General features: G+C 40.4%; 1 protein-coding gene across 1 annotated transcript in view; it reads left to right on the plus strand.

The window, feature by feature from the left end:
* The window catches only part of mybpc2a (myosin binding protein Ca), a gene marked incomplete at its 5' end in the record, with an annotated part of 44,727 nt that overhangs the window by 10,747 nt on the left and 9,373 nt on the right, over positions 1-24,607 (plus strand). The window contains 13 exons of the mRNA XM_084570006.1: positions 9,564-9,647; positions 9,790-9,938; positions 11,244-11,361; positions 11,589-11,637; positions 14,199-14,255; positions 14,349-14,515; positions 14,755-14,887; positions 18,840-18,964; positions 21,538-21,643; positions 22,594-22,763; positions 23,324-23,489; positions 23,930-24,036; positions 24,145-24,174. Coding sequence (XP_084426132.1) covers positions 9,564-9,647; positions 9,790-9,938; positions 11,244-11,361; positions 11,589-11,637; positions 14,199-14,255; positions 14,349-14,515; positions 14,755-14,887; positions 18,840-18,964; positions 21,538-21,643; positions 22,594-22,763; positions 23,324-23,489; positions 23,930-24,036; positions 24,145-24,174 — 1,461 coding nt within the window. The remainder of the gene's footprint in view (positions 1-9,563; positions 9,648-9,789; positions 9,939-11,243; positions 11,362-11,588; positions 11,638-14,198; positions 14,256-14,348; positions 14,516-14,754; positions 14,888-18,839; positions 18,965-21,537; positions 21,644-22,593; positions 22,764-23,323; positions 23,490-23,929; positions 24,037-24,144; positions 24,175-24,607) is intronic.

Below are 24,607 nucleotides of genomic sequence, written 5' to 3' on the forward strand. Positions count from 1 at the left end.
CTTAAGATGTCACAGCACATTTACCATTCCTAAGTTTCAAGACAGTCAAATCAGAGTTTCTGAACATCAATATCTTTCTCTCATATCTTGACACCGGTGAACCAAAACTCTCATTTTAGTTCTCATATTGATGTGCTGCCGCTCCACTGACAATAAATGAAGCTCTGACTGAGTATTCGTAAAAATGACAATTGAAACTTTTGCATCTAAGAAAGCTTTATATAACCAGCTTTTAGTCAGAAAAGGCTCTGTCACCATCAAACTATGTCACAGAAATGTCATACGCACATATTCCTTCCTTCCTCGTTCTTACTGGTGTTATTAGTACAGCTTTACAGGTGTAGGCTCATCTCTCTGACAACAGCAGATGAAACACTGAGCTCAGTGAAACAGATCAGATTGTCCTCACACCGTTATGTAATTCTGATAAATAAAAAATAAACTAAAAAGGCTGAGTTGGAGGTAGTTGCATTTTTGAAACATCTCTGAGCAGATGCATTTTATTGAACTTTCATGTTATGCTAAGGGCTTTATTAGCATTTATGAGAAGTCTTTCATATGAAATTTTCCTCTCAGAGACTGTAATATTCCTTTTGGAATAGTGAGACGCCAGTGGGACTGCTCTGCAGCGCACACTTTTTTGAATTCTAGGCGTCTTTGGTAAAACGGTTATATTATTAATCACACATATCTAATATCAGCATGGGGCTCTTTCCATGGCGATTTCATGACATTTATTTAACGTCCCTGCTGTCTCCCAGGGTGAGGATCGTTTCTCAAAAACAAACCCTCCTCCTGTCTTCTGCTATGCCATGACAAATAAGAGATCAAATCCTATACGCAAACTCACTGACATCAGGGTAAAAGGACCTCCTAATACCTTAGTAACAAAGGTGGGATAGATGTTTCAGCAGGAACCTAAGGAAAGTTTTTAATGTCTGGCGCGATCCTCTCTAGCGTTGAAGTGCTGAGAGAAGCATGAATAGACTGCTGCCTGAAAAACAAACCATATCCAAAATAGAAGTGTTGCCTCCCCAGCAGTATGTCAGACATAGTGTGCCAGCCTGGAGCACAAGCAGAGTGCCAAGGCCAAGCCTTGATATCTTAGACCCACTGTTAAGTAGTCTCATGGGACTCTGCTCAGTTCCAGTTGTGGTTTGTTGTTGATGGTTTGGAGACATGATAGCTGTCAAGTCCTCATTCATTTCCGTGGCTCAGCCCTCTAATAAGATTTTGCAACTTCAACTGTACCTCCCAAGCAAAGTTAAGGCACTGAAACCTTTTTTAACGTTCAAACATGGGCCTTAATGAGGGCACAGACCTGCGAAATTATTGAAATAGATGGTTAAGATGTGAATGCTGCCAAAGCTGAATTATTACTGTGCAGCTGTGTGCTTTAGTTGGTCTGGCAGACAGAAATTCATGCTTAATCTGCCATCTCATTAGACACCCTTGAGCTTCTAAAGTAACCCAGATCTAGGATCCTGGAACTTTGATGTACTTATCCTATCAAATGCCTTTTTGTCTTGAGGCCGCCCCTTTCAGAATTTTTTTAAGCCCAATTATTCCTCATGATCTCTGAAAAACGTACTTATATTTATCTCTGCCTCACTGTTTCTGTAAACTGTGGCTCATTTAAATCATGCACGATTCCTGTGTTGAAATCCAATATTCTCTCTTTTGCCAGAGGCAAACCCTACAGAAATCAAGCAGAGGTGCACAAAGCAGGGTTGCCTGAATGTAGTTTCCCTGTGCGGCTTCTTGAGAATGTGTGTGTATGTTATTAAAATGAAACAGTTTATTTAAAAGTCTATTTTGTGCAGTTTGGTGTACTTATGTCTGTAAGTATGTCTGATCTCTATTTGCAGTGTTTACCTGCAGCGTGGTTCTGGAAACCTACTGGAAAACATTTGTGCACACCTTGCACAGATGAATGAATACTATATATATATGAACTGCATGGTGTTTCACATTTTAGATGAACAATGTGATAAACAAGCACCCTCAATTATGTAAAGAAATGATTTTCAGTTATTGTCTCCTGAGGATTCAGATCAGAAGATGTGGCTCTTCAAACAGTTGAGTTACTGAGTCTCGGCTCTTAAAGCTGTGACTATCCAAACGCTGTGCTGCTGGTGTTGTATGATATGAAATAATGAGGATGTACAAATTAATTTACATAATTGTTGTTTAATTGCAGCTGCCAAGGGCGATAAGGCTGCAGCAGCCCCTGCTGGTAAGTGCCTTCATGACATCTAATCTGAACCCACAAGCTGTGCTCCAGAGATCCAATTTATTTTTGAGTTATGCATATAGTAATCAGCTACTTTACAGTTAGCCAGAATAACCACTGGAAACACATTTAGATAAAAGCTACTCATGAAGATTGCTTCATTTTCTGAATCATGTTCTTCTCTCATTTTCAGACAAGAAGGGTAAGAAAAGCGGTCCGCGCTCAGCGTTGGTTTGTCTAATAGATGTAACCACATAGATCATCATCCCAATCATCATTCACATCATCATCACTGTCATTCTCGTCGCCAAAATAATGTGCATCTTTCCACTCATTCAGAGAAGCCAGCGAACGAGGAGGGTAAGATTTAAAGATGAAACAAACACAGAAGCAGCAGACTTCTGTGGTGATGGGACTGCGTGTGTGGAGATGCATGATCCCCACTTGCTAGATGCATCACACACTACACACAGACACACACACGCACACAGCAGATACTGTTCAATGTTTCTCGATATTCTTTTATTAGCACCGAGTTTATTTTATGCACCAGGTGTTAAAATCAGAAGCAGAGGGTGTAATTTATGGGTAAGCATAACAGTGTGTCTATGTCATTACTATTTTAGCTTTGGTACAGTTAATCCTGTGAAAGCATACAGTACATGCAATTTAATGTGTCCTTTTTGTCCTTCAGCTTCCTTTGTACTGGCAAAAACACTCGCCTGAAGGTTGCTGAAGGTTTTAGCCAGTGCTATTTCTAGTTAAAGTGAATGCTTATTTGAAAGACTGATTGATTAACCACCTAAACCACCAAGTTTCACTTCATTTTGCCATCAAGCAAAAGAAAACGTTTACTATCCACAACATGTTACCGTCATGTACATTTGGTATCTTTCCTTTAGTATTCAACAGCAGCAATTTCAGCATTTGTGTCTATGTTCATTCAGTGAGAAGTCTACTACAGAATAGCCTCTGATGCTGGTACATTGAAGCCTACAGTGAAATGCAGCCACAAAACCTATGTTCACAGCAAAGGGGCTTCAGTAATGATGCGTTCAAAGAGGCTTCATTAAAAATATTGTCTGCTGCTTGTCTCTGCTGGAAAATCAAACGTGGAAGATAAAGCTATTTGGAACACAAGTCATCTTTTCAAACGGTGTGCGATTTTGTTTAAACATGGAAACTTTTATATAGTTAATTTTAGTGTAGAGGGGAAAATCTACACCTAATCTCTGAGATATCCTTCACTGAAAAGCTGAAGTGCTTTATTTGTACTTTGAGAAATCATTTCCTGGTACTGATTAATCCAGGTGTCAGTGCAGTCGGAGCCATTGCCAAGTATTGATATATCCGATTGATTGGCTATAATCATTCTTAAATTCTAATAAAATACACCTTTCTGTATGTTTACATTGGTATCTGACTGAGAAATACAGCCCTCCCTCCTCTCTCTCTCTTTTCTAGTTATTTTCTTTGCTATTAAATACAGTAAAGAGTTAAAACACAGATAAAATACACAGTCTTCGTCTCTTTATTTTCTAAATTGGGGGAGCAAATAAACAGACTCCTGTAGATCTTATCTGTGCTGTCGGTAAGCATTATATATAATGTCATGGCACTGTGAAACTGTAGAAAGAAAATAAATACATAGATAATCTGAATGTGTGGTGGCACTGAATATGGTGTATAATTGGTACATTCTAAAGTCATTAATCGGAACAAATTGCTAAGCTAATAATAAACAATCTTAAGTCAACACTACAGGTCAGCTCAACATGCAAAAACATAAGGGAGTATACAACATAATTGTAAGCATCATGTACATAATGCTTACAATTATAAAGTAACTGAATCTCATTATGTTGACATTATCATCCAAGTTCTTTACAGAAAAGTTGCTCTGAAGTTGTTAAGACATTATGAACCTATACAACCTATAAAATACTAAGAAATACTATGTATTAAAGTATGTCTAACTGTCTGGAGATGTATTCCTGGGGCTGACGTGTCGTTGCACGTGTAAGCTTCTGTGGTTTACTTCATGATCAGGTTTTGTTTTCCAACATTGTGCAGATTGCAAGGAGATGCTGTTTCATACGTGTGGGAGACAAGCCTAAGACAGATTGAGAATGGCAGTTGTCTGCATTTTGGCTCCGGGTGTGCCTGAAATCTTGACCTTTCCAGTCCAGTCCATAGTTGAGGGTAATACATTCAGCGTGAAAACGTGTGAAATTATTTTGTGTGTGGGTGTAATGGCCCACCACAGAGCAGCAACATGATATGTGAGTTGCATGTAATGTGTTCATACAATGTGTATACATCAGTTAGAATCGTGCATCGAACTGCCGGTTAGTAATAAATAACAAGTCTCCTGGGAGTAACATTTACGTGTAGAATTGGAGTCGTCAGTGTACAGTTTTAGTTCACCTTGCTGGATTAAATGTCAATTCATATTACGGAGCAGCTGTAATAGAGGGCACGAGCAGGAAAATTGTACACGTGCTTCTGAGCGTGTGCGTTTGTGTGTGCAGCTGCTGTCATTCAAGGTGAATTATTACATAAACTGTCCGTGGCTCACAGAGAGTGATTAAATGTGCGTGTGTGTGTGTGCAGGTGCGATGATGAGTTAGAGTTGTACTCACACTGCAACTCATTTACGCTCAATCGCTCTTTGAAGGGGAGACCTGGTCAGCCTGCAGATGATTTTAGGCAAAGATCAGTGGAAGCTTTAGTGTGTGATTAACTTCTTTTGTTTAACTTACTCATCTCACATGGCAGTGAAGCTCGAATCATGCCTACCATGTTTCAAAAAATGCGCTGCCACCACCTCCGTCTGATCTAGCCTGGAGTATGTTCTGCTGTCTTGTCGGCCCTGATAGCCCTGAAAGCATAACACAGATCAAAGAAATTTGTTGCAACATTTATGATATGATGTTACTGCTGGCTTCAGAGGATTGCGGCTATGGAATAACCAAGCGAGGACTACACTGCAGATTAGGGTGTTGATTGCCAAGTGCCAAGCCGATGCAAAGGCACTACAGTATTGGAGAACAGCAACATGCGTTTGATTTGGACAATCAGGGACAAATTAAACCCAGCAAGGGAGCAGTATAACTTTGCATGGCATAAACATGAACGGTTTGCAGTTTTCTTGGGCTCATTATGTCATGGTGCCTGACAATTAATCTTTACAAAGTACTGTGTCACTTTCATTTGCAGAGAAAAGAAGTTAAGTTCTATCCAGGCTAAACAGCTTAGTATGTGAGTTTGTGTGTGCTCACTGTGGCTTTACTCATCTGTTAAATTAAGCACATTGATTCGCCTGTAAAATTATCAATAAAACACAAAGAGGCACGGCTTACTTATGAAGCTAAGCATTATTCCGCCATACTTGTGTGTTTATGTACAGTACGCATTTGTATTGAAATGCTTACGGTACATTATGTCTGCATTACCACTCATTTTGTGCTGTTTATTTGCTTAACCTGTGCTTATTCTTCATTAACAGATAATCAGCCTGCTGTAGGTAAGCGCTTCTCTTTGTTGTCATTATCTGTGTGTGTGTGTGTATGCGTGTGTGTGTATGCTGTTGCAGCTTGTCTGAAGATATTGTGGTTGTCTCCATGAAAAGGCTTATACATTGTCTTTAATCCAATCTTTGTTGAACAGCTTTGTCATTCGTAATCGCACACATAAAGGCACACAAACACAGACACATCTCCGCAGTCTTAGGAGACAAATTCTTTAGTGTGGGAAGTGTTTTAACTCTTAATTGTCTACATGCCTAATTCCCATGTACCAACTGTTTCTTTTCATTTAGCCAACAGTGAGCCTAGGGATGGTAAGGAAACTGCACAGCGCAGTGTATCCCAACCTGCTTGTGCATTCTTTGTGCTTGCTTTGTGTCAACCACTTTATGTGTTCATGGACATTGGTATTAAACTGCAACTTTCCTCCCTGAAGCCTGGGATGGCCTGTGGTGATGGCCATCATTGTTAGGATCACAGGTTCTTCACTCAACAGATGGATTCAATATGAGGATTCATTTATTTTATTTTTTTTATAGTCTTGATGATTTCGTGACATTGCGTAGAATAATAATTACAGCATTAACTATGAGCCTAAATAAAATATAACAAATAACAGAGAAGCTTCTGACAGTGTCTTGTATAAAACGTTTAAAAATAAGTATATATAGTGGTTAGATTGCTTCAACCAAAGAATTCATATTAAGAAAACTGATATATCCTGCCTGTATTTCTGCTGGATATACTGTACACCAACCAGGCATAACATTATGACCACTGAGGTGAATGAATAACACTGATTATCTCTTCATCACTGCACCTGCTAGTGAGCGGGATATAATAGGCAGTAAGTGAACATTTTGTCCTCATACTCAATGTGTTAGTAGCAGGAAAAAGTATACGGATTTGAGTGAGTTTGACAAAGGCCAAATTGTGACAGCTAGACGACTGGGTCAGAGCACTCCAAGACTGTAGCTCTTGTGGGGTGTTCCCAGTCTGCAGTATCTATCAAAAGTGGTCCAAGGAAGGAACAGTGGTGAACCAGCGACAGGAGTTACTGTAGCTCCACTGAAAGCACCAACAATGGGCACGTGAGCATCAGAACTGGACCACGGAGCAATGGAAGACGGTGGCCTGGTCTGATGAATCACATTTTCTTTAACATCACGTGAATGACCGGGTGCGTCACTTACCTGGGAAACACATGGCATCAGGATGCACTATGGGGAGAAAGCAAGACAGTGGAAGCAAAGTTCTGCTGGGAAACCTTGGTTCCTGCCATGCATGTGGATGTTACTTTGACACGTACCACCAAGCATCGCTGCAGACCATGTGCACCCTTTCATGGAAACGGTATTCCCTCTTTCAACAGGATAATGCTCCCTGCCACAAGGCAAAAATGGTTCAGGAAAGGTTTGAGGAGCACAACAACAAGTTTAAGGTGTTGACTTTCCCTCCAAATTCCCATGACATCAATCAATCGAGCATCTGTGGGATGTGCTGGACAAACAAGTCCGATCTATGGAGGCCCCAGCTCGCAACTTACAGGATTTAAAGGATCTGCTGCTAACATCTTGGTGCCATGACACCACAACACACCTTCAGGGGTCTAGTGGAGTCAATGCCCAGACAGGTCAGGGCTGTTTTGGCAGCAAAAGGGAGACCAACACAATATTAGGCAGGTGGTCATAATGTTATGCCTGATCAGTGTATGTCACCTGTGTGTGCGACATGTGCTGCTTTATACTACTGCTAAAGAACATTACAGTGCAATAAGCATTCAGAACCTCAGAGTTGATTCTGTTATGCATTGCCATACTTACATGAGATTTAACAAATTTGAGATGCTGAATTTTCAGTCTGGTGCTTAGATGAAAAATTGATAATATTCTGAATAAATAATAATTATGAAATGAGAGTACTACTGTTCATGCAATATTTGACTAAAAAAGCATGTGTAATGTTTATGGGTCCATAAATTCCTAAATGTTTCCCAATGAGTTCCTGGAAAGAAATGGCACTAATTTCAAGTGACAAATGATCAAGTAATAACCTTTTGGTCAGTGTTCCGGACGTCAGCTGAAATATGCATGCTGCATTTTGACTATAAGCAAGTTGTAGTTTGGTTAGGTTTAGCAACAATGACCACAATGATCACATGAAACAGACCTCACCTACCTGGACATTTGAATGCAAAAATGTGATATTGAAGCATGTTAAAGGATGGATACTGTTTTTTTTAGTGTGCCTTAGAAATTGTTCAAATATAAACAGTGTTTGTAAATAGTGTGTGGTATAATAGCCCCAGAGGGCATTTGTCCAAAATTTAGAACTCACGTTTCCAAAGCCAAGCATTTAATTTAACTTGGAAACCCCTTCCCAACACAGCAAGTCTCTGATGTAACAGTGTATGAGTGTAAACATTCAAAAGTGTCCCCTGGGTTCCATTCCAGGATCAGTTTTACCCACTTAGCATTCTAACTGAAACCTCTTAAATCATCCTGAACATCTGAACTTGGATCTGTCCTCGGGGGTACTTTTGATTAAAAGATCAAATTAACTGAGCCCATAAAAGCAGAGAGAGGAAGAGGCGCCGACAGCGCGGTTCTCTGAATTTATGGAGGCGCATGACCTTAACTGACACATGACCCTGGATCCATTCTCTCAGCAACTGGTCTCGTCCAATGGATGTTCACAGAGGGTCCCACTCACTCTACTTGATTGGTGGTCCAATGTGCTTTTATCGTGTTGCTTGTCTTTAAACATTCTTATCCTCTACAACTTACAGTATGTCTGACTGCAAACATGACAGAAACAAGACAATTTATATAGATTATGTGAAGTTAACGTCCTAACTTCAGCGCAGTTTAAAGTGACTTTTGAAAATGATTTGTGTAACTTATTAACAGTTGTGGGTTCTTTTGAAGAGAAAAAAAAAATGGATTTGTTAATTAGAGTCAGAGGAAGAAAGATGTGTTTTTTGGAGTGTGAGAGCACGTTGATTTAATGTGTGAGTGTTCCTCACCTGAAGTCAAGGTTATCATTGGGCCAATTAACGCCTGTGTTTAACAGCACAGCACATATACCGTACAGACTGACGTGTTCCTCGCTCTCTCTTTCTTTTTTCCCCCCTCCAATGCAGAGTTGCCTCCTGATGGTAAGAAAAATGAATATGTTAGCGTCTCTGTAAAGCATATCAACTGACAAGCAAACGCCTTACAAAGGTTACATCAATTTACTTGCAAAAGAAACAAGCAAGCGGATAAAAGAGCAGCTCATTTTTTATTGCCAAGATAAGACTGTACAGCTTCAGCTTATGTTCTGTCAGGGTGGCAGATGATTGCAGAGAGTCAACCCTAATATGATGTCTTCAGAGGTGATCTGAGGAATTTCTTTATTCCCCGTTGGCCAGGCTGTTTCAGAGGGCTCCTTGGTCGCCTGTCATTTGTCAAAGGGTCCCAAATGGCATATGCAATGTAACAACAAAAGCATAACACAAACACGCTGAATGATTTTGCCTCATGGAGAGACTGTTGCTCAGCTTCAGTGCTAAATAGGACCCACTAAAGGTATCAACTTCCTTAGCTTAGAGGATGGAATTTAGTGGTTAAATGGTGATAATTACAATTTCCCAAATGATCATCAAATAGAACTTCCATTTTAAGGATGACAGTTTGGTGGTTTGCTTGGTCACCTTGTCCCCTGTTGTCTACAGTCTATGTCTTCATCACAGTGGTGCCAAGATCATGTCTTGCTTGTTTTAATTTTACCTCTCTGACCAATTCATCCAACACCCTTCACAGAACATGCTCCAGGGGAGGGTCCTCAGCTGTCCGAGTTGACCGGCCTGTTTGTGGAGAAGCCAGAGAGTGTCACAGCAACAAAAGGTCTGGCAAAATGACTGGCCCATAAAAGCCCTGAATTATATCTAAAATGAAAGGCAAGGCCACTTAAAGCTAAATCCCAGTCGGGACACAGACAGTTCATCTGCTTTAATTAATCAGTGTGTTTCATCTTTGTTCCTGGCAGGCAAGGACATCACGTTTGTGGCGAAAGTGGACTCCTCAAACCTGCTGAGGAAGCCGGCCATGAAATGGCTGAAAGGGAAGTGGCTTGACCTGAGTAGCAAAGCTGGAAAACACCTGCAGTTCAAAGAGACCTATGACAGGAACACCAAGGTACACATTTATTATGTGTGTGTTAAAGTGACCTTTGGGCATGCATTGCTACACAGACGTGTTGAAGGGTTGGTTGTACACTTTGGTCCAGAGTGGAATTTAGAGAAAGTCAGATCGTGTTTCAGCCTTTAACATCTCAACAGTTTGATAGGTTGATAGAATGTGGATGAATTCTAATGAATGAAAGATCACTTTACCATCACTGAGTCAGAATTTCCATTCACATCAAAGTCAGCTGTGTGTTAGATGCTAATTAGTTAGTAATAGTAAGCTAACAAACTACCTTTGTAAATACTACCAGCTAATCTTCAACATGTCAGCATTGTTACTAAAAGAATGTTAACCTCCTGTTATCATTTATCTCAAATCAAGTTAAGCACAGGTCTGTGTCACCTCCAGTACCACTACAGACTAACGTGTGTGATATTTTAATCTTGTTTTAAGGTGCCAACCCCCAACTGAACAGTTTATTCAACTAAGCTGTTTATATTTGATTGAATTGTTCACTGCTTAATTATGTTATAGCATGTATCCAGACTCAGTGCTGATCAGAATATGGGTCTACCTGTGTTCTGTATTAAATTGTTGATAAATGCATCCATCCCCGTGTAGAATTCAGACAAAACGAATTAGGATGATTGGACTTAATTAATGATTGGACTTAAATAAGAGAATAATTACAGAACATGATAAAACAGGATAAATGAGTAACTGAACAAATTAATCGTGCAATTAAAATAATAGATTTTAGAATGCCACATTCCAGATCAAATTGATCAAACAAATGTTTCCTTTACTTTTTCACAAAAGTAGTTTTATACACGTGAGCTACCAATAACTCTTGCACAAGTAAAGGATGCAACTAAAGGAAACTTTAGACTACACGTGTCTATCGTGCCTTTTCATCTTGAAATGAACATCATGACAGCAGGATGATAGGCTTGTTCACAGTTACCGTAACGTCTTTTACACCACTCTTTCTTGCTCAAGGAATATGCTGAGGAAAAACCTGAGATGTTCCACTTTGCATAAAAGTCTGTGCAGCGTTTGGAGGAAACGATAAATGTTTAATTTAACCAAGTCCAGTGAGTGCTATGCAAACCAAGTACCTTTTCATGGTATTGTCCTGATGGTTTTATCTGCAGACCAATATCGTTCCAGCTGTGTTGTCTGTTGTCTGCATATTCTGGCATGTGTTTTTAAGCACGTACTGCATATCTGTGCACGTGCTATGTGTGTGTGCTTGGGTGCTCATATAATTGCGTGTCTTACTAGCATATCATCCCCCCTCTCTCTCTCTGTCAGATCTACACTTACGAGATGAGCATCATCAAAGTAGTGGATGGAGACGCAGGTGGCTACCGTTGCGAGGTCACCTCCAAAGACAAGTGCGACAGCTGCACATTCGAAGTCTCCGTGCAGGGTTGGTCCGGAGACAGACACTTAATCACATTATTGTCATCTTCCATTTAGGGTATCCACTATTACTATGTAACTGGCTTTGTCAGCCAATAACTCAGTGAGTGCGATACACATTAGGTCCTATCATTTAGTGGCCTAGCGAGGTCATCACTCCATTATTCCTTCCGCTGTGTAATGAATTAACCTAGCTGAGCTCTCACCAGCCTTTCCCCTTCTGTCTGGTTTCAGCTGTACAAGAGGACCAGCAGGACAACATCTTGGAGGCATTTAAGCGATCGTGAGTGTCAGTGTCGGCAAGGGTCTACTCAACATGTCACCCGTCACACTGTCTCCCATATGCTCCTCTGTAGATCGCTGCCTCTGGGCATCTGTCAGTCTCAACGAGAGTCTCTGCCCATGCCTCTGTCTATCCCTCTCTTGAAGCAGACTTTGTGCGAGTCAGTCTGTCTGCCATCTCTCCCTTTTTGTCACGTCTCACTGCGTCTGCTGCATTGGTGTTTTACTTCACCTGGAGCCCCTCGTGGTTTACGATTTTATGTATTTCGTCACATGTCTCAGTAACAGTCTCTGAGGGGATTTTTTCTTTTTTTATATGTAACTGTTCCCCTCGCTGTCTATTTCTGTCTCTGCCCGTGTGAAGTGTCTATGTATGTATCTCATGACTGGGTAGCTTTTTTTTAATGGCTTTTTTATTTCAGTTGTTTGCAACCTGTACACTGTACGTATGTGTGCTGTGTGATAGGAGCTCAGCCGACACCTCCGTGCTGACACCTCGAGTCCCCATATGTGTAATCTGTGTTTAAAAATATAATTTCCTCCCCTCATTAGAGCTCAAGCCGAAAGGCGCAGGTAAGATGAGAAATGCAACATGGAAAAAGGCAGCATCACATTGTGGTTTAGACAGGATGTCTGCGTGCTTATTTGCAGAATGCTGATATGAGGGAGAGAGAGGGTGAAGGAGAGAGGTGGGTGTGATAAATGAAAAGTGAAAAGTTGGTTAAAACTCAAACGTGTAGCTGGAGAGATAATGTATGAGCGTGTTAAACACCTTGTTATTTGGAGGTCATGCAGCTCAGGCTCCAGAAGGTAAGTATGGAGGAGCCTATTTCCTATAGGAGGCTCATCCGTCTCTTTCTCTTAACACGTGTTACAGTATCACAGCCGGATACAGGAGGTCTGACTGCGTTCTTTTGGGATGCTCACTTCTGTTCACTCATTATTTTCTGCCCGAGGCATATCAGGTTATTTTTTTTTTTCTTCTTCATGTTGTGTCTTCACTGACTGGTTGGTCAGCTTAAAGCGCTTCAAAGGGAGGGAAAAAATGTGCGCAGTACACGCTGTATGTTGACACTGCAGTCTGGGAGTGTTTTGACAGCCTTTAAAAAAAACACTTCCTGCTTGCATTCTTATTATACCATATTGTGTTAATTCTTGACAAGGAAACATACAGTTGTTGTGAAATTTCCCATCTATCTATCTATCTATCTATCTATCTATCTATACATTATATATGCATGTCAGTATTTCGACTGAATGTCGATATTACACTGATATGAGATGCAGTAAAAAGAAATAAAGAACTCCACCTGCCATGGAAGTCAAAGTGGCTAGACTTCTTTCATTTGAAGGCTTACAGTTAATGCATCACAGAGTCAAATGAGGGGGTTTGCATTCAAACCATCGAGGGGAACTCATCCCAGTTATCACCTCACCTTCATTTTCATGTGAACTTACAGTATAGGTTTTTTGGGGAAAAAAAGCGTTTAAACAAACTTAGCATCAAAACACCCTGTAGTGCCGTGGCTTTTGGTTGCTATCTGTCGCAGTGCTGCAGAATCTTTCAAAAGCACTCAAGTAGGTTGAAATTTTGGAACTGTTGTGGCCACAGTTCACAGCTAACATTGTTTACATGCTCACCCAACCATCTGGTGGTCGTGTGTGCCCCTTGAATGAGAACATTATTGCCCTGGGAGAATCCACTCCCGTCGGGATGGCGGGGATAACGTGGATGGATGTTATCCTTGGATGAACTGCTCATCCATAGGACGAGAATGATCGCCCAGAATGACTTCGCATTTATTGGCATTTATCTTGCTCTCTGTGGGGTTCAATGAGCCTCAACCACACCAGGAAAACACACTCTACACTGTGAAGGAGCTGCCAGAACCATTCACGGTGGAAAACAACAAGCACTCGATCCTGTAGACATTTATTGGCGTGTGCCACACACAGTACTTGTCACCTTGTTGAGCACAAGAGGATGACTGATGACTCAACACCACGTGACATTCTTCCCATCACTTTATACTTGCAAATGTGAACGTGAGGGGTAATAAAGTGTTTTATGCAGGGAAGTCGAACCATAGAATATTCTCAACATATTGTTCTGCATGAGACTGCCTTTTTTAATCAAATCTGGAGCGCACTGATGGCTATGTCACAGTCTTGCATTTAAAATCCCCTTAGGCCACACCAGTGCTAACATCACTATAGTCATACTTCATACTTCACTTCATAACTTCCGTGATTGTAATTCAGTCATCATGTAAAAAATTCTTCATCACTCTTAGAGTCAGTGGAATGTTTTTTGAGCCACAGCTACTAGAATGTGCTTCCTGTAATGTGTACATTGTTTATGATGTTATAGCTTGCTTATGTCATATATGTTGTTTACATGTTGTTTGTCTATTGGGCTTTTTGTTTGTCACTTCAGTTTAGGACATGTAATGTAATGTGTGTGTGTGTGTGTGTGTGGGGGGGGGTTATTGAATGTTGCAAATACAATGTTGTTAAAAACATGCCACAGTAAACCTCAAACCTTTTCTTTTTTAACTCCAGCGGAGATGCTGGTGAGGATGCTGGTGAACTAGACTTCAGTGCACTGCTCAAAAAGAGGTAAGACAATTTACATTTTCAAAAATGCATCTTCTATCTTCTATCCTCGACAGTCTTTAATTTGGTTTGCATTATGGTTATAATCTCAACCAGGGAGAAGAAACAACAAGGGCCAAAAGAAGAAGTGGATGTTTGGGAAATTTTAAAGGATGCTAGGCCCTGTGACTACGAGAAAATTGCTTTTCAGTACGGCATCACAGACCTGAGAGGCATGCTGAAGAGGCTGAAGAAGATGAAGATGGAGTCCAAGAAAAGTGATGGTGAGGAGGGAGGAAAGAGACAGGAGGGTGGTTAAAAGGCACAAAGCAGACTGTGCACTTCGAGGGAGACGGCAGGCAAGAAACAAGACCTCTCAAATGCAGTATGCTGTTAATACCAGCAGCGTTAAAAAGGCCCCAGGAGAGAAGTTTGTGGTAGCATATGTTAGCTGCTGTTTGACACTTATGGATTATTTGGATGTTAAAGCAGTGGTTGAACTAACAGAATACTTTCTTGTTAGCTTTCCTGACCAAGCTGGATGCAGCCTACTCAGTGGACAAGGGCAAGAAGATCCAGCTCACTGTGGAAGTGGCTGACCCCAACGTTCCTGTCACGTGGCTCAAAAATGGACAGGAAATCAAACCATCGGCCAAGTGAGCCCCTCTCCTGTGTTTGTGTCTGTGTGTTTTGTTTGTGTAGTGGAACATAATGTAGAAAGAACAAACTATTTTACTTAGTTTAATAAATGCTGTCATTTGATGACATTGCTAACATGGGGCTTGGTGAAAAATAGACAAGGGTAGCTAAGAAAAAGTGGCTCAAGATGAAGATGTAGTATAAAGGTGACAACATTTAAACCATGACCCTTAAAGTCCCCATTAAAACAGTGCAATTTGTTGCCACATATTTTGCATCTCCCCGGTGAAAAACAAGCTAGGGATGCTATCACCTCCAAAAGAGCCCAGTCTGCCCTGATTGGTCAGCTTCAGTGTTGGGAAATATTAATCCACCATGTAAAGTAGGTAACATTTATGTCTCGTTACTTTTTCCATACGATCAATGTAACGGACAATGTAATGACAATCTTCATCCGGTTAAATAAAAAGTTTTGAGGTGTGCTCAGTTTAAAGTTTTAATATCACATTACAGCATATATCCAGACATAATGTTAGTCTAGATGCTGAAATGTTAGTCGCTGAAGTTAAACGGTAACTGTGACAATCAAGGAACCAAAATATTATGTATAAAACTCATATTTTACAAGTAGTTCACTCCAGCAACTGATAGATTATAATCGTTGATATATTCCTCTATGTCAGAAGAAATTGTATAAAGTAGCGTAGCATTTATTAATACAGAGTGTACTCGGTCCTCTGATTATCAGATACGCATGCAATAAGTATTATCTTCATGAACAAAACATATTACTTAACATGTGTATTTGTCTCTGTATAGTTTTCCTCTAGTTGATCCAGACAGGCTACAGTGGATGTTCAACATGAGAAAATGAACTAGACTCCTAACAGGACTTCCCATCTCTGCAGTGGACAATTTTTAAGCCATCACTTGATCATTGATTTCTTATTCCATTCCAAAAGTCGTACTTTCAGTATGGATGTTTTCCTGAATATGGAAGTTTAAGTTTAAATGTGAAGTTGCTTCTTTAGTAGTATGTATATTATGTAAATATTAACTGATTCATTGAACTCCAGCCAAAGTCCTTTTATAATAGCAGTCTTACTGCTATTTAACCAATGTACCACAATAATATAAGCTATATATAAAGATAGTGATTTTAAACTTGCGTAGTATAATCTATTTTTAAGACTATTAAACTAATAGTTTTGGGTTAATTTAGTAGAGAACTTTGAGCAGTGCTGTGACTGCTAGCTGCCAAACGGGAGCGATTCACTGTAGTGCTGTGTTAGCCAGCTGATAGCACCAGAGAGTAACACTTAGCCTAGCTTGGTGGCCGGAACGAGTTGAGTAGGTGTTTTTAACAGCCAGATGTAATACAGTCCACCCCAGCCCTCACCAACGTTCCACCCACATACCCATATTTGGATTATCTGAGAGATATTGGTCTCTTGAAACCAATATGTCAGCTGCCATGCCTGAGCTTCATTCACGCTGTTCAGAATCAGTGGGTTGGATTGGTGGGAGGGATTGTCCATCTTTTTTCACTCCCCACTCTTGGACCGTACTGCGCAGACTCTGGCTCCAAACTTACAAGATGGCTCCTTTCATATCCTTGGGGAAACTAGTGTTTCTATGCAAGGAAGTGGGGAAGAATTGTCCATATTTATATACAGTCTATGCAACGGAGAGACACGGGGAGAGGGGCATGAAATTCAAGGAAGTGTTTCTTTGGATGCAGAATTAGTGTACATCCTTTAGGAACCCTAACCCTAACATTTATAAATGTTTTTCCGGGACATGACAGTCTAAACTTCTATTAATAATACCTTTTACATTTTTTTTTTTTTTTTGGGCCAGATACAGGTGAAAAAGTGATATAAAGTGCATTCATAAAAGAACACTTAAATATCAAATTTGATTTCATACAGACTTTAACAGTACATCGATGCTGTAATAAATTGTAGAAAAAAAAAGATGTAGGTTTTTGAGATTTACGGCTGACTCAACCTAAAAAACAAACAAGGCACAAAGAGGGAGAGTGGGTTAAGATAGAATGGATAAACCAGGTAGCAAGAGTAAGTCCACTTCACTCACTTTTTAGCTCTGTTTCAGTCTTCAGAGACTCCAGTATTGAACCACTTAGTTGATCACTGTCTGACTGCTGCTTGCTGCTGGAGAGGTAGGGTACACTGTGTTTTACTGAAAATCTCCAGCTACAGCTGCTGCAGGAAATTAGGTTGTCAAGAGTGCTGAAAGAAAACTAAACAGTGAAGTTGTAGGCCGGAAAACAATGAGCTGAGACTGGGTGCTCCATGTAGCTGAGGGAAAGTGCAGAACTGGTTGATGATAATTATTGATTCATAGCTGCAAATAGTCCTTTTCACATATGACATTCATTTTTTCTCCATTGTTCATATCAAAACTATCTGTTCAGGAATGTGCAGTTCAGCCATTAGATTCAAAGACTACTCTATGAAGGGTTAATTTCAAATACTCTGTGACTATCTTTTGTATCTAACAGTAGATATATGTTAGTTTTGAGCCTTTTTCGCATGCAGTGTCGCTCTCCTCTTTGCTCTTTTCCCTCCTCTTTTCCCTCCTCCTTCTAAGATTCTTTTGGTGTTTTATTGAAGAGGGTACAGCTGTTGTGAGTTGTATTTCTTTAGTGGCTCCGCCATCTGCTATTTTGAGAGTCTTCATGCTGTTCTTGGAAAGTAAGGCAGCCCTCTTCCTGTTATGATTAAGACAGTTACTACGGGAGAGGGGACTTTGATTTTACCCTGAGCGGAGCCTCCCTGGAGGTCTTTCCAGGCTGTACGGTGTGACCATTGAGCTCTAACAAATCAAATCTTTTAGGTTACAGACTGAAAGCCATTGGGATTAGGATATTCCTGCTTCTGGTCCTCTTTGTTTCATTTTTAACAAACCACTGCTGTGACCGAGATGCAAAGCCAATGCTAAGCCGTAACTGCATGTGTATGTAATTGAAGGGAATTTCTTATTATGACCAGTTGAGATTTATTTTCTCCTCTCAGTGGTAAAACTGGATGCATGTGCCATGGAAAATGAGTTTAATCTTGTTTTCTATTTCCCTTTTACACTGAGAACTACAAAACATAATACTTGGTGCACTAAAGACACAAACAGAAATTGATTTCTTTAAGACTGTTCACATTTAAGTTAGCCTATTACTTGGAGAAAGCCTGGGAGATGATAATAAAAACGCTGTTATCATGATAAACCCTAGGCGTTTAATACTTCTCCAGATCCTTCTGCAATTTATTTGAATTTGTGTAGCTGGAGCTGCAGTTTGAAAATGAAAGGAAGCTGGAGTTGTAAAAAAGTAAGGCTGCGAGAGTAACACACACAAGGGAGTTGCATTATGGGTAATCCACGCACCACAAATTGATAAGTTGTCCAACGATGTTACAGGAGTTAAATGCTTAAGTTGTGGAGTACATCTCTGAAAAGCATACAAACATTGATGCCCCGCAGAAACTACATTCAGATTTTGTGGTGCTTTAATCCTAAACACTCCCACACAAACAACTGTCACCCCTACAGTTGGTAACTATTCATTCAGTATTCAAATTAGGCTTAATAGACCTTGAGCTGTCCGATGATGTGAGCGCTTGCAGCTTGTAACCATGGGAATCTATTCCGTCATCTGACACTTTGACGCTGTCGCATTACTGTAGCCCTTTGCAGTTTGTCACCATATTTTCTCAGCAACAAGAATATACAGTATGTGTGTGGGAGCATACATTTGCGTGCGTGTGCTTGGCCAGCTCCCAAGAGGTATAGAATAATGTGTGGATGCTTTGTCTTGTGAGTCACTCAGGCCTTCGTGCGTCTTACTGTGGCTGAATTTGCTGAAAGCAGTTATTCATTAATCTTTATTTCTTTGTCTCGTCATTTGTTCTTTATCCTCCTCGTAATCTTCCCCCAACCTCCCTGTGTGTGCAGGTATGTGTTTGAGAGCGTGGGCAACAAGCGGACACTCACTATCAACAAGTGCAACCTGTCGGATGACGCAGCTTACGAGTGCGTGATTGGGGAGGAGAAGTGCTTCACGGAGGTTTTTGTCAAAGGTATATGAGTCACTGTCTTTGGAGGAATCCTTCTTTCAGCGGGGAGAGGTTTTTCTGCTCGGTTTAGCAAATGCTGTCATTTGAGCACTGAGAGGCCTGACAGCTCGGTTCCCGTCTTGTGCCTGTGTTTGTCATCTGTTTATTTCACTGCTTTCATGTCACACTGTAACATGCTGCGCTCTGTTGTCTGCTCACTCATTTTTAATGGGTACGTGGCGAGTGAAATCTTTATGCTTTGTTTATTGTCATGTATCATTGTTGTTGTGGCGTACGGATTACTGTCTTAAACCACAGTTGTTAGAATTTGAATATTTTGTGTGTTTTTAAAGGATATTATATTATATTATATTATATTATATTATATTATATTATATTGATCTATGTCATGTCAGTGTATAATCAGACTAACTGTTCCATGTGCGTCCTGCCTCCTCAGTGTACATTTTAATAGATGTAATTGGGTCTACTGCTTCTATATTAATCCTTTACTGAGTGCTCACTGCTGCCATACAGGAGGCTAAGCTCTTCATCACTAACGCGGCTCTCATGTAGCGACAGTGTGTGTGTTTCTGTGCGTGGGGACGAGTGTTTGTCTCTGCAAAAATATCATCCATGGAGCTGTTTGCAAACACCTACATCAGTGCCTATTGCTGCTGATTCATCCTGACATTAGTGAGGGCAGTGGGGAGTTCAGTAGATGACAGCCAGTCAAAACCAGCAGTCACAGTGCTTTAAATAAAGACACTGAGTACTTATGCACAGGCCGTTGCTGTGTTGCGGTACGAGGCGATTCTCGGGTGAATTATGTGTTTCCTCAAACATGCCATCAAATACAGCAGCTCTGTGAAACAAGTAACACGGTGTAGATGCATGCTAAAATTATGTTCTTACACAGAATAGTTGACAGTATTATGGATTGGTTCCTGTAACTGAATGGTAAACTGTTTATTATGACTGACTCCTGAAGATGTGTTCAGACAGGAAGCATTTTCAGCTTGCGTTAAATCAGGTCATATATCCGTGTTTGCTCGCCCCAAGCAGCCAGTGTACCAACTGTAGAGATGTTGAACTTAAGATGCTGTTATTATTATTCCTGTTTTCTTTTTCTTTTTTGGTTCTTTTTCCTTCAGTCTAACATCTTTTTCCTCTGAACGTTGATGTGTAAAAATCATATTGATTGATAGTGAATCCTAGTAGCCATGGACTCAAAATTGACTATATTAGGATATTAAATTCTACTCTATATTGAATCCCAGACTACTTTTATACTTTTTAATTCACATTTCATAGGTTTTTCTGTTTTTTTTTTTGTTTAGTAGATTATACGTCGACTAGGAGGACAACTAGTGTCTTTCCATTTAGATTATAGGTATTTGTGTCACAACTAAAATTAAAGTAAAATAAAGTAGAAGACAGCAGACTTGTTGAATAATTGTTAACCCAGTTAATGTTGAGCAGCGACAGCTCATAAGTCACACACTGATCAGTGTGTGTCTCTATCCTTAGGATCTACTGGGCTACTTTGGCATAAAACCTTATTTTTCTCAGTTTATTCCTCAGGGAAATGTATTGCCCACTGTTCATGTGGGCACACCCTGGCCAAAGACGTCAAACTCATTTCGCGAAACTTTTGTGAGGCCAGCAGTCAAATTGTACATGTTTCTGTAGTGCTGTGACTATGATTCAGAGGGTTTGTGGGCTTACCAGCTGAGGGTAGATAGAATAGAGACGTCCAGAGGGGGGCTGGATGCTGACGATGACAAATAGTCGAAGCTAGCAGAGCATCAAGCATCTCGCCATGTGGTTAGACAACGTGACTCCCGGCATCTCAGGAGACTGGAGGTAGCTTCCATCTCTACAACACGGGTGTGTTCAGTGGCTTTGATAAGTATATTGTGCGATTATTCAAATCCAAAAGAAGGCTTGCACACGTTCCTTGTTTTTGCTAATTGACACTAATATACATGCTATCTACCACCCACCAATAAAGGAGGAAAGAACTATAGGTAGATGTATATTTACCTTCAGATAGAACTAAAGCTGTAAATATCAGGACTGGACATTATGGCTGAAAGCCATAATCACTAATTTTTCAACATTCGAATTAGTTAGGCTTTAGTTTATTACAGATTACTTCAAGTCAATAATGAGACAGAAGCTACTGTATAGCCGACAGGAAAACATACCCACCCATACCAGCTGCTCTTTTCAGCAAGCTAGATTTCTTCTTAACTGTGCTTGACTTGGACTGTATAGCCAGCCCGTATTTAAGCTGAAACCAAAAATTTGCATGTGTCAGAATTTAGCCCCAGGCTCCAACAGTTGCCACATTGGCTGTTTTGTCAAGCAATGTAGAAACGCATTACTCCACTTAACTACTGCTACCTTCCAGATCTATTTATCTGCCACACTTCATTTATCCTCCACTCATGTTCCCGGGCAGTATTACTCTAGTGATTTAGATGCGTACAGTCTGCAATTAACATAACACAGTAGTAGCAGGTCTTTAATGACTCAGTACCCCTCTGCTGTTTTAAAGGAGGCTTGACTCAGAGCTATCCATTTGTCTTCAGAGCCTCCAGTCACCATCACCAAGCTGCTGGACGATGTTCATACTGTGGTGGGTGAGAAGGTGGAGTTTGAAGTGGAAGTGTCCGAGGAAGGTGCCAGCGTCAAATGGTGAGCTATTGTACCCTTTGGTTCTCTCTGATATGAAGTAATTATGAAAATCCAATTCATTAGTCTGGGGTCATAACTTGCTGAACAAATTTAAATGAATAAACAGACCACAGGGATGAAATGCTAGGAGGCCTGGGAGTTTATGTGTTCATCATTATTGTAGAACAAGATGTGTATGTTTTCAGGTATCTTTAGTTCAAGAAATAACAACGGTATACATATAATAAAATGCAATAATATGAACACTTGTATCACCCAGTACTTTATAACAGCCCGGCTGGAGAGTCTTCTCAGCAAAAAGTAATTGAAAGGGAATTGGAATTGGAATCTACTTTCTAGATGGGAACATTTTACATAACACCCCCCAAAAAAACTGAGGAAGCAGAACGCGTGTATGCAAATAACCTGAACCAGCCAGTGGCTTGTGTTTTGCATTGTGGTAAAAATTGTCTGACAAATGGGCAAAGACAGAGCTTGGGTTTTGTACTGTTACAGTACATAACACTCAGTCTTATAATACGACTTATAAGACTTGAAATCCCAGCTGGGCTGTCAGCAGGGAAAATGTCTAAGCACGTTTTATGAGCAGGACTTGGTGATGCCACTGACAAGATTTTACATATCCAGACAAAATTATATCAAGGTGACAGCAAACACAATTTTCCCCCCTGTGGAATATTACTGCTGCATTTTTATAATAGATGACTTTATCAAAAGAAAAAAAAAAAAATAAATCGCAGCACTATTTTTACAATAATCGTTAATGCAGCACGAAAAAGTATTTTTGAAAAAATGCTCACCTTTCGCACAACTGTGCCAAAACCTTGTGCTCCCAGAAGGCTTCAGCCATGCAGAAGATTGCCGTCATGTCAGTCAGCAACTCTTCCTCTCTTCTCTGTGTTGAAGTGTCTCTGATGTATGTACGTGTGTGTGTGTCTCTCTCTCCACAGGATGAAAGACGGAGTTGAGCTGAACAGGGAAACGGCAGGTTCAAAGTACAGGTTTAAAAAGGATGGGAAGAGGCACATTTTGATCATAAATGAAGCAACTAAAGAGGATATTGGGATGTACTATGCCTTCACTAACGGTGGAGAGTCAAAGGCAGAACTTGAGGTTGAAGGTACTTTTTCCTCTATTATATTGTTATATATGTTATTAACAGCATTTGTAAAACTACCACCCAAACCCAAAAAACAGAGAAATCTACAAAACAGTAACCCATCTGTGATCAGGTGCTGTTTAAAGTTTACTAACACACATTTCAGTTAGGAATTTAAAGAAAATGTAATCAGCATATGTTGATGTTTTCCATCCTGACAAGCATGAAAAGCAATAAATTAGTCATTACTCAAGTTGTAATTAACATTACTTCATTAATCCCTTGTATCAGCGGTTCATCACACTATTCGTCATACTAATTTTCTTTTACACCTCCAAAATTGATATCAGGCTTCACATATCAGGCTGTCTTGGAAGCCAGACAAGTCTCTTAAATTGATTATAGTGTGAGAAAATGTCTGTCCTTCCTTTTGAGTTGAAGGATAGGAATACAGAAAACGGAGTAGACAGGCCAGTCATATTTGTCGCGAATCAGGTGGCCAGGGTTAATTTAGCATCGCAGTATAATGAATCAAATTAGTCAAAAGCAACTCAAAGTCTAAATAACGTTTTTTTCAACAGATAAGGAGCTGGAGGTTCTACAGAGTATAGCTGACCTGACAGTGAAGTCAGCCGAACAGGCTGTATTCAAGTGTGAAGTGTCTGATGAAAAAGTGACGGGGAAATGGTTCAAGGACGGCGTGGAAGTCCAGGCCAGCGATCGCATCAAAATGACGCATATTGGAAGGTATTGTGGCTTTTAATCTGAGAAGCTGTAGTTTCTAGCTCTCCATCTTAACCACACATTCAAACACACTCACAAAATCACACAGCTTTGACAATAAGCACTGTCTGCCACATGGCTTGGCAAACTATTACCTAAGGTTTTTCAGCCCATTTTTTTGGATAGGCTTCAATCTGTAAAGCTCTAACCTCTAAACACACACTCACATACAGCATACACACCCTGAAGGCCTGGGCTTTCTCTCAGTAATCCTTCCATCAGAGCGGCCCATGGTAGGAGATATGCCAAAGCGACAGCGGTCACACAAGGTGAAAGCCATTTAGTATGTTTCTCACTCTGCGGTACTGCCTCATGGAGTATGTTGCTAGGGCAACCATCCTTTGCATAATTGCAGGTCATAACGAGTGTTGTCTCCTTGGTAACATCTGGTAACATGTCCCCAGGACCCACAAGCTCACGATTGATGACGTGAAGCCCTCAGACGCTGGAGATTATACCTTCGTCCCTGATGGCTATGCACTTTCTCTCTCTGCAAAACTCAACTTCCTGGGTGGGAGCGATGAGCAAACCAAAATAGGAAGCATCTGACACTTTTCTGCATGTAGACAAAGGATGTTAACATTTTGAACGAAACTTATTTGCATATTTTTCTCCTCAGAAATCAAGATTGACTATGTTCCCCGACAAGGTAAGCGTTATCTCTTGGAAAGATATATATATTATTTGCTGTCTTACATAACATTAGATGTAACACCTATGCAAATGTGCTGGCATATGATTAGTACTGATTTAAAAGTTCAATCAGCAGGGCACCTGGTGCCAATATAATGAACGTTCTTAGTTTATTTTATACTCTATTGAACTTGCTAATGGAGAGGATTTTAAATATAATTTTGTGGAATTCAGAGTAAGGACGTATCCGCATATAGTGTCTTTAATGCAGAAAAACACTGTATTAAGACACATGTCATACTGCAGACACACTGCAAACACTGGATACCTAATGTTAAGGTAAAACGTTTCAAGCCTCTGACAACCCATTCGGGTAAACTGCATATGTAGTGTGTTTGGCTCTACTTGTAACCAGACGCTGCAGCAAGGTGTTAAGTTAGGTCACTAGA

The sequence above is a fragment of the Chelon labrosus genome (assembly GCF_963514085.1).
Source record: "Chelon labrosus genome assembly, chromosome: 21".
NCBI classification, from domain to species: domain Eukaryota; kingdom Metazoa; phylum Chordata; class Actinopteri; order Mugiliformes; family Mugilidae; genus Chelon; species Chelon labrosus.